The following is a 10,500-nucleotide window of genomic DNA, read 5'->3' as shown; positions in this document are numbered from 1 at the left end:
AATCTTAGCCCAGGCCATGCCCAAGTAGGTAAAATTTCACGTGGGTAGAAGAAACTAGACAAGGTGAGGTGGAGCATCTCCTTGCGATCTTGTGGGAGAGTGGGGAGAGTAGGAGTTGCAGGGTGGAGAGTAGGCAGGGCCTGAGAAGAAACATGAAGAGGGGAATGATTGCAGGCCCTGAGCAATCATGGCTGAACAGCCACACAGCACTTAGCTGGAGTGACCAGTACCCTGGGCATGATGCTTTTGCCCTCTAAGAAGGACTTCAAGACCTTCCTGGAGGTCTTCACTATTTTTCAATGGGTCCTCAGTATCTTCTCTATTGGTGAGTCTTCAGCCTCTTGGAGGTTGACCAGTGCTCTGGTTTGCTTGGGACTTGGGCATATTACAGTTCAGCAGGACTTTTGATGTTAAAACTGGTTGTACCAGGCAAATCAGGATTGTTGGTTGCTAACCTGACACTCCTGCTCATGGAGCATGTGGGCCCTTGGAGTGTACATGTTGGGATGTGTACACACTTAGAGGTATGTGCACCTGTGTGGGTGGGCATGTGTGTGAGCATCTACACTGGGGGGTTGGGGCATGTTTTGGGAAGAAGGGGCACAATTCCATGGACATTAACCAATGAAAAGAACTTAGTTGCAACCTTGGGCTTTTGAGCAAATCATCCTTGGGAGACAGTTTTCCTGGTGGCAGAGGGAGGGATGAAAATCTCATGTCCAGAGGAATTCATCTGGTTCTCCACCATATGGGAAGTGGGCCTGGCAAAAAAGTCTCATCTGTCAAGTGATTTGGGTCAGTCCTGGCAAGAGCTTATGGTATCTCTGGGAAGGAAGGATTCAGCTATTCCCTGGGAGCTTAGGACTTGCAAGTGAGTAGAGAGAGTGGCATAGAGGGCAGGGAGTATGGGGGTTGGGGTGGTGATGAGAGTGTTGCTTGGAGTGGGTGCCAGAATCCCCCATGTTGAAAGGAAAATCATTAGCTTAGGAATGACAGGCATTCACAGCTGGAAGAGACCAGGTAAGAGGATTTCTCCTAGGGCCTTGGTGCCAATGTTCTTGGAACCCAGAGTCAGTCAGTGGTCTCAAGGCATCTGCATTTCCTTCTTGTAGATTCTGCTCTGGCCTAGAAGCTTCAGGCCTTCCCCTCATCCTGGCCTTGTCAGGGATTGTTCACTCTGCTCTAAAAACTCTTTCTTCTTCCCTTATTTCTTACCATCCTTGAAGAGTCAATCCAAATGTGGGTTCTCTTCTATTGTCTTTCTTGAGTCCTTGTTCTATCCTGAAAGACTTGGCTTATTACCACTCTCTTCCTCCTTCCTCTCCTCATTGTACTGTGTGTGTCTGTGTGTATATGTGAGAGAGAGGGTGGGGGAGACACAGCGAGAGAGAGAGCAAGAGAGAGAGAGCACACAGAGTCACCCATGCCCAGGAGCTGACACTGCACTGAGAGCATAGTGTGAGCATTTATTGAAGGCCACCCTAGGCCAGGCTCAGGTAAGGGTTGCAACCTCCATAGAGGTACCTTTCCTTCCTCAGTCCAGTCAAGGGCTTAATCTCCTTAGACGTGACCACTTGTTGGAGACCCCTAGGGCCTGTAGTGCTGAGACAAGGAAAACATCAAGGTCATGGCTAAAAAACTGATGAGGCCAGGTGGGAGGACTGGCCTGTATGCAGATTGGGGTGTTCTTTCCTGTGTCTGAGAAGATATGTCTAGGGGAAAAACTAGATTAGAAAAAAACCAGAATGACCTGATGGCTCAGAACCGTGGTGGTGAGTGTGTGCCCAGAGAAGGCCAAATGCTAAGAGAATACTTTGTTGTCTAGTCACTAACATTGGGGGAGGGGGGTTGCTGCTTGTATCAATAAAAACAAGTTGCACCGGGCACTCAGGATGCTTCAGCACAAAAGAGAGGACTTGCGTCCCCTGGCTCCCTCTTAAACTCTGTTTTGTGTCTATCATTTCTTGGTAATTTCTACAACCCAGTCAGATTCCTCTTTGGAGCTGGACACTGGCAACTACTAACACTTTTTTGTGCATCTATAGCCATAAATGATAGTTATGGATATATAAATATGTACCTAGCCACATGCAGGCATTCATACATACAGGTGCAAACACACACACACACACACAGAGCCAAGAGGTGGTAAAATACGGGTGTTAAAAATATAATCTCTTGAGTCAGATGGCCTGTATTCAAATGCCAGCTCTACCACTTACTCTCTGTACATGTTTGGCAAGTTTTTTATTCTTTTTGAGTCTTGTTTTCTTCATCTGTAAAATGGGCACAAACAATATATTAAGTGGGATGGCCTAGGTGCCATGGGAGAGAGAGGAGGCAAGAGTGAAGCTCAGGTCCCCAGTGTGAGCTGTGGGGTAGGATGAGGGGAACGAAGCAGGGGGTAGAGGGCAGCAGCAGTGCTCTAGGCCTGGAGCCCAGAAGATATGGGTTCCAGTGCTCATCCTTCCTTCATGAGCTCTCATGGGGTGAGGTGGGACAAATGACACCTCGGCATCTTCCCACTCTTGACCAGAAGAATCTAAGAGTAGGATAGTGTATATTTGGATCTGAAAGGCCTTGAGGGAAAACACTCACAGTAAGTCTACGAAGAAGACAGGGCAGATACTGGTATTTTAATTCTCATCTGGCAGATGAGATACTGAAGCTCACTGACTATGCTTTTAGTAAGTGGCACAGCATTTCACAGCAGGCTGCTGCACCTGAGGCCACACTGCCTCACAAGGTATCTCCAACATTGTCTGGGTTCAAACTTAGCGTAAGGGAAACAGGGAGGTCTCTTTGGGATTAAGCCCATGCTTCCTTTATTTCTTGAAAAAGTCAGACCGTTTTATAAAGAGTTTATCAAAAGCCTAAAACTGCTCACCTTCATTTGACCCTTACACCTGTTCCACAGAGGCAGCCATTTTCAACTTCAGTTAGCTCACGCTTCTGGTGTTTACCTCTGTATGTTTAAATTTTACTATTTCATTTTTGAAATATTGCTATTTTCTGATCTAATAACTTTAGATATTGTCACTGACTTCTTAATATGGAAGATGAGAATTTGGCTCTAAAAACTGTCGTTAGAGCTGCCCCCAACTGGCAGGTTTTGGTTAAATGCCCGACTGTGACTAGGAAATATTATCCACAATTGAGCTATTTAGTGTATTAAGATTATATTTCCTTTCTTGTGCAACTTCTGGTTTTCCCTGAAATTCATAATTGCCTCATGTCAAATTTTAAATTTTTAAATTTTTTTTATTTTTAATTTTTACGTCATTGTTCATTTTTAAACAGTATTTGCTTCCCCCCATCCTCTCAGGTGTAGTCCCCATAGTTTCCTTCACCAATGCACCTGTGCACCATCACCTCAGTCCCCTGTGCTCCACCCTCCCTCCCTCTGATCCCTCTTCCTCCTCCTCCCCTGCAGTATGTCTCTGATTTATAATTGTCTGTTTTTGCTTTGCTGTGTTTTGTACTGTTATTATTTTTTTACACTGATGTCTTATTTGGTCCTCCTATATTCTTGCTATAAGTGAAACCATCCAATATTTTTCTTTTTCCTTCTGGCTTATTTCACTGAGCATAATTCCTTCTAGCTCCATCCACGTTGCTGTGACTGGCATGAGTTTATCTTTTTTGATTGCTGAATAATATTCCTTTGTGTATATAGGCCACATCTTCTGGATCCAGTCATCAATTTTTGGGCATTTGGGTTGTTTCCAGGTTTTACCTATTGTAAATAGTGCTGCAATAAATATAGGGGTACAGGTGTTCTTTTGAATCAATGTTTTTGTGTCCTTTGGGTAGATCCCTAGGAGTAGAATTGCTGGGTCACATGGTAGCTCCATTTTTAGTAGACTGAGGAACCTCCAGACAGCTTTTTATAGTGACTGGACCAGTTCGCGCTCCCAGCAGCAATGTAGGAGAGTTCCTTTTTCACCACATCCTCACCATTTGTTGTTGCTAGTTTTTTTTGATATTTGCCATTCATTCTTAATGGTGTAAGGTGGTATCTCAATGTGGTTTCGATATGCATTTCCCTGATTGTCAGGGATGTTGAACATTTTTTCATATGCCTGTTGGCCATTTGCATTTCCTCTTTGGAGAAATGTCTTTTAAGTTCCTCTGCCCATTTCTTCACTAGATTGTTTACTTTGTTTTTGTTGAGTCATGTGAGTTATTTGATTATCTTTGTGATCAGTCTCTTATCAGTTGACTGCAGTGCAAAAATTTTCTCCCAATTAGTGGGGTGTCTCTTTGTTTTGGTTAGTGTCTCTTTTGCTGTACAGAAGATTTTCAGTTTGATGTAATCCCAGGTGTTTATCTTTTCCTGGACTTTCTTTGCTTTGGGTGATGAGCCTTTAAAGATGTTACTGAGATGTATGTCTTGCATTTCAAATTTCTTTAGTTATCTATTATGTATCTATTAATGATCACTAATTCATCCCCAAACACTGCACAGATGTGTGATACTCTCTCATGAGAGTATCAGAAACACATCAGAAATTGGTAAATCTCCTTACCCCTGCCCCCCCAAAAAAACATTTTTTATTTCCTTGACATCACCACTGGACCCCAGAATCCTCATGTTCTAATCTGGTCTCCAGCTCAGCTGTTGCTTCCAGGCCCTAGTGGAGCCTCGAGTGCATAATTTAAGAAGCTGCCAGCTCTCAGGGTTGCGTATGCATTGGGTCAGTACTTGCCCAACCCCTGAGAGGGTCTCTTGAAATTTTGTGCCCTGTGCCTTGCTTGCCTTACCCTCCCACTGGCCCCAGTCACTTCCTGCCTTCAGTGAATCCCCCCCCCTTTTTTTTTGCCTTGCCTTTCTCTGTCATGGTTTACTCCCTCTTGCTGGTGGAACACATTCCTCCAGTACTTTCCTGAGAAGGGTGCATGGAAGATGAACTATCTGAGAACGCATATCTGAGATTGTCTTTATTCCACTTCCACACTTGATTAATCATTTGGCTCCATATAAAGTGTCTTAGCTGTGTCTAGAGTCTGGTTCAGTTTTTCAGGTAGTAATTTCCCCATTATCTAGGTCGGGAAGGGAAACTACTTCTTTGATAAACTTTCCATCAAGTCCTGTGCCTCACCCTTGCTTTATGTGATACCTGGCAATTCCACATTCCGAGTCTTCCCTAGCTTCTCCGCTGCAAACAGGCATGCATCCTGCAGGCATTCCCTTTTCGAGCAACTAGGTTTCATCTTTCTTTGTTTCAATTCAGTCACTCCCTCCTCCATCCACTTTCTGCTGTCTCTCATCCACCATTGGTGTCTAATTCTCTTCCTTCTTGTCTCTTTCTGTTCCCTCTCCTTAATTCTCTTTGCAAACATTCTTATGGTAATTTTCATGAGGTGTCAGCAAGATGTTAAGGTAAAAATTTGTGCTCAATCTGCTATGTTCAATTAGAAGTGTTTCTGTCTTTTCTAACCTTTATTTTGACCCACTTTCAATCACAGACTTATTCACAATTGTTTTAAAAACAGTCCAGTAATAATTTTAAGTGTGTGTGGCTCCCTGTGACTCATCTCCATTAAGTCTGTTCTAACTACTCTAACCTACAGCTCCTATACTGTGGGGGCTTAACAGCCCCTACCTTGTTCTTTCTCAGCCTACATTTTCCTTTATTTCTTGCCTGTCACCTTGTGTGTTTCCCACGAGGCCAAAGATGTCTTCTCTTTCTCTGATGTTCCTTCCACAGATGTCCCCTTAAATTTTGTGTCCTGCAGTTTGATCATCTTCCCCACCTCCTGGTCCTACACTTCTTGCCTTTGATGAATCACCACAAAGACATGTAGGGGGAAATGTGAGTTGGAGGAAAACTGCTTTTGGTTGTCTTCCTGGTCCCCCACCCCTGGTGTTTCCCATCACTGACTCTGCCATTGAACTCAGCCCAGAGCAGGGCCTGGCTTCCTGTGTGGAGTTGGCTGGGGAGCCAAACACCTTGCCTGAAATAGGTTCTCAAGGCCAGAGTGGAGGGGAGGGGCTGGGGACATGGGCACGAGGGCTATGTGCTAAGGCAGAGAGATTGTTGAGTGAGTTTGGGTGAGCGTATGTGTGTGTGTGTGTATGTGTGTGTGAGAGAGAGAGAGAGAGAGAGAGAGAGAGAGAGAGATTGAGAGAGAGAGTGTGTGTGCATGCACGTGTGATCTTGGGTGGGCAGAAGTCTGGAGGAGGGTTGGTGTGGGGACTGTTCCCAATTCATGAACTCCAGGCTGTGCTTCCTCCAGCAGCTCTAGTGATCATCGTCAACCTCTACCTGTTGGTGTTCACATCATACTTGCCTGTCACTGTGCTCCTTCTCAACTGGCTGGCTTTTGACTGGAAGACCCCTGAGCAAGGTAAATGTCCTGCTGGGAGTGGGTTACCACATGCTACATGCCTTTTCCTTTTCTTATAATCCCAAGGGGCTCTGGTTCAGGAATTCCAAGGTAGCCCTTTAGTCTGTCCCTCCCTGGGCTAGACAAGCTGAGAAGAGGGGTGTCTTTTCAAAGTGCTAGAAAGACCCAGATCAGAGCTGGAGTGGGTTAGGGGAGAGACAGTGAGGCAGAAATCTAGGCTTGTTGTAAATTGGCTCTATCATTCTGTGGTCTATCCTGATTATTACTTAAGAGGCTAGGAAAAAGCAGGGGGTGAGACTACCCTGTGAGAGGCCAAGAGGACTCTAAAGAAGACAACACGGGTGGGCAGTTTGGCTACATTGGCACTGTTTTCAGGCGGTCATCATCTTCCCTGTATGAGGCGGTGGTGCCTGTGGAAACAGCTCAGCTACTACTTCCCTATCAAGGTGAGTAGCTTTAGATTCTCCATGGCCCCAGGACCAACCCCAACTCCAGGGCCACTACTTGTGTCAAGGCGGGGCTGAAGGTGCTATTCTCCTGGAGGCCTGCGTGATGGAGGCTCCCCAAAACTCTGCGTCACCCACCGCACAGGGTCAGACATGATGGCTTTTCCCTCCAAGGCCTCTGGCTGAAGAGGCATTCCCTCAGCTGGTCACACTCATCCTAACTCCACATTCCTCCACAGCTTTTGAAGACTCATGACATCTCTCCCAACCACAACTACATCCTTGTCTGCCACCCTCATGGGCTCATGTCCCATGGATGCTTTAGCAACTTTTCCACAGAGTCCACAGGATTTGCCAAGCTCTTTCCTGGCATTACCCCTTATGTGCTCACACTGGGAGCCTTTTTCTGGGTGCCTTTGCTGAGAGACTATATTCTGTCTGTAGGTAAGTTGGTTCCTAGGCTATAAAGCCAAATTAAAAATGGTGTTCCGAGGGAGAAGTTTTGGGGGAACGGGTGAAAGTAAGTCTAACTCCATGATCCTCTCTGCTCTGATGAAGCTACCTTAGGCTCACCTTATTTTGAGGAGGCAAGGAGGAAAGTTCAAAGGAGGTTTGGGGAGTGGCCATGACCTTTTCGCTTTTTGTGCCCCCCAGGCATCTGCTCCGTGAGCAATTCCTCCATCGACTTCCTGCTCACCAGCAGAGGCACGGGCAACATGCTGGTGGTGGTGGCTGGTGGCCTTGATGAGTGCAAGTACAGCCTCCCAGAGTCCACCACCCTGTTCTTGAAGAACCGGAAAGGCTTTATACGGAAGGCCCTTCAGCATGGGTAAGGGCAGTTCTGGTCTAGACTAGGGAGAGAGGTTCCAAAAACCCAGAAGAGGAGGGGGAAGGGGTGGAAATACTACCTAAAAGGGGGAGGAAAGCTACTTCTGTGTCATAGTAGAACCTGGTCCAAGTCCTGGAGGCTTTTCTGGTTGTGAGGAAAGACTAGAGGGCCAGCCCTGAGCCTGGTTCCCTGCAGAGAGCCTCTCATGTGGGCCCATCCCTCTAGAAAAGATGACTTGACTGCCACTCTATCTCAGAAAGAGCCCAAGTTACAATGTGAATTCAAGGGAAGACGACTCAATGAAGTGACCCCTCGCTCTTCATTTTCCAGTGTCAGACCCATGGGTTCACAGGAAGGCCCTGAATTTCCCTCTTCTATTGTAGCTGGCTGCTACTTTGCCCCAGGCAAAGTAGATGTGGGGGTAGACCATGAGGTCTTCATACTCGGCCTGGACCTAGGCCCAGCTAAGTGAGGGGCTGAAGAGTCTAAGCGGACCCAGGGGTCACTGATGGTCAGCATGCTTGGCTTTCAGCAGGGTCCCTGCCCTTCTGGCCATCCAAAAACATGTCTCTCCTCTGCAGGATGTCTCTGATCCCCACCTATTCCTTTGGGGAGACAGACCTCTATGATCAGCACATTTTCACTCCTGGGAGCTTCAACTGGTTCCAGAAGTGGTTCCAGAGTTGGACACACGTCTACCCTTGTGCTTTCTATGGGCATGGCTTCACTGAGAACTCCTGGGGCTTTCTGCCCTATGCAAAGCCCGTCACCACCGTTGGTGAGTAGTCCCTCTGCTGGCCGCATCATCCAAGGATGTGTGATTCAGTCCTGAGGCTGAACCTCAGCTCTGGTCATGTCCAAAAGCAGGTAGTCTGGCCAGGATGAGTGGGAGGTGGTGTCAGGGTGCGGAGAGCCCAGGTTTGAAGGCTAAGGTCCATTTTGAAGTATGAGCTGTTATGATAATTTCTCCTTTTCCTTCTCTGTCTCTGGCAGTCGGGAAGCCGCTATCAATGCCCAAGATTGAGAACCCAAGCCAGGAGATAGTGGCTAAATACCACGCAGTGTATATTGATGCCTTATGCAAACTGTTCGACCAACATAAGACCAAGTTTGGCATCCCAGAGACCAAGGAACTTGTGATACATTGAAAGACATCACTAGCCTCTCCGTCTGGCTGGAAATTGTGGAGCCAGTGAAACAAAAGTCACCTATGGGGGCGTCCTGCTCTTGATTTGGTCAATCATCAGTGTGGGGAGGGACTGTCCATTTGGTTGTTTTCTGGACCCCACTTCCCTTTCATCTCTCTCCTCCCAGCTCTTCTCTGCTTCTTCCCTGGGGTTATGACAGAGATAGCCCCAAGAGGCAGGGAAGGCCCTAGAGGAGAGGTACCCTGAAGACTCCTAACATGTGCCCACTTAGAGCCAGCATTGAGGAAAACGATGGACAGAATAAAAAGCTATCTTCTGATACTGCTTATGTCCTAGCTAGTTTGTTTTGAGGGCCTAGGATGCCTGTACATGTCTTTCTCTAGCTTTCAAGCAGAATCATCTTTTGGCATGGAGACTCCCGCAGAACTGGGTGCCTTGTGATCTGGTGGGCTTTAAGTTCAGACTACGACCTACAAGCCATGTGACTTGTGGTCACCTCTGAGCTTGTTTCCTCATCCATACCATGGGACCAGTAGTCCCTCCCCCTGCTTACTTCAAAGACTGTTGGGAAGATCAAATGCACTTGAACTTTGTAAAGTGGAGTCCACAAAATTATTCTCCTCCATGTTGTGTATTTCCTGTCCCTGGGCAAACAGTGCTATTATTTTCATGGCAGCTCAATGTTTAAAAGAAAGTTTACATTGTAGGAGCTTGTCCTTTGAAACTTTAAGTAATTGATACCCCCTTCTACCCACTGGTCCACACTGTTTCTGCCTCAAGATGCTCTAATAGGATGGGCCAGGCTCTGTCTCTCCCCCACCAAAATACCTTTCCTTGTCTGGCTCTCTAGCTTGCCCTTCCAGCCTCTGAAGGGAAGCGAGTGGCCTGGCTTCTGGCAGCCATAGAGAACTCTCCCTGTGGACAGTGAGTCTCTCAGACTGGGCCCATGGTTGTAGGCAATGGTTACACCAAGTTTACATCTTGGCTCACAGCTCCCTTGTTCCATAGCTCTTGGGTGGATGCCATTTGATCTCAATGTTTTACCTGCATCAACTTTTGTCACTTTGGTCTAGAACATCTGGTGTCTTCATCACAGTATGATAGGCTGCCTCTGCCCTGGGTGCCTGCCTCATGTGATGATCTGTGCACAGTGGGGCAGAGATGCTTCACTTTTCTGCTGTGTCCATTACATCCTTTTACCACAGCTGACATTTCCCCCTGAACTCCCAAAAGGTATTTTAAAACATCTCCTGACTTTCCTTTGGTTTTCTTTAAAATATGTACCTATCACCTAACTAGGGTATCCAGATGACCGAGCTGGGCTCCAACACCCTGCCTGTGCACACTAGACATTGCTTTGTCAAAGGCAAGTGCGCCCACTTTCTTCACTTATGCAGTGGGTACAAAGGCTGCTGGGGCAGTGAGAAGTGTCTCGAATTCTCTGGGACTAGGTGACCCTGGACTGCTATATTTTGGCCTTCACAGAATGCCTGCATGCAAAGAGCTTGGGGCCCAGCAGTGAGGCAGCAAGGTAGAGCAGAAAAAGTGCCCCACTTTGGGAGTCAGACCGGACTGGCACCTCCTAGCTGGCCAAACTTAAACTCTGAGCATTAGTCTCCTTGTCTGCAGAATGTAATGGTCCCTCACTGGGGAACTAGAGGCTGGATCCACCCAAGCTGTTTTCTACCCAGGCCTAAAATACCTGTCATAGATGCCACAGTCTCAG

The 10,500-nt window shown here is 46.9% G+C and overlaps 1 protein-coding gene across 1 annotated transcript; it reads left to right on the top strand.

Moving 5' to 3' along the window:
• Nucleotides 1–237: 237 nt before the first annotated feature.
• On the top strand, nucleotides 238–8,774 carry AWAT2 (acyl-CoA wax alcohol acyltransferase 2; the record flags this gene model as incomplete). The annotated part of the gene is made up of 7 exons (XM_084258923.1): nucleotides 238–325; nucleotides 6,241–6,351; nucleotides 6,727–6,797; nucleotides 7,037–7,241; nucleotides 7,452–7,626; nucleotides 8,208–8,404; nucleotides 8,620–8,774. The coding sequence occupies 7 exons, from the start codon at nucleotides 238–240 to the stop codon at nucleotides 8,772–8,774; spliced, it is 1,002 nt and encodes a 333-aa protein (XP_084115049.1).
• Nucleotides 8,775–10,500: the final 1,726 nt, after the last annotated feature.

The sequence above is a fragment of the Talpa europaea genome, assembly GCF_964194135.1.
Source record: "Talpa europaea genome assembly, chromosome: X".
NCBI classification, from domain to species: Eukaryota; Metazoa; Chordata; class Mammalia; order Eulipotyphla; family Talpidae; genus Talpa; species Talpa europaea.
The sequence above is the reverse complement of the archived record's forward strand: the minus strand, read 5'-3'. Positions and strand labels throughout refer to the sequence as shown.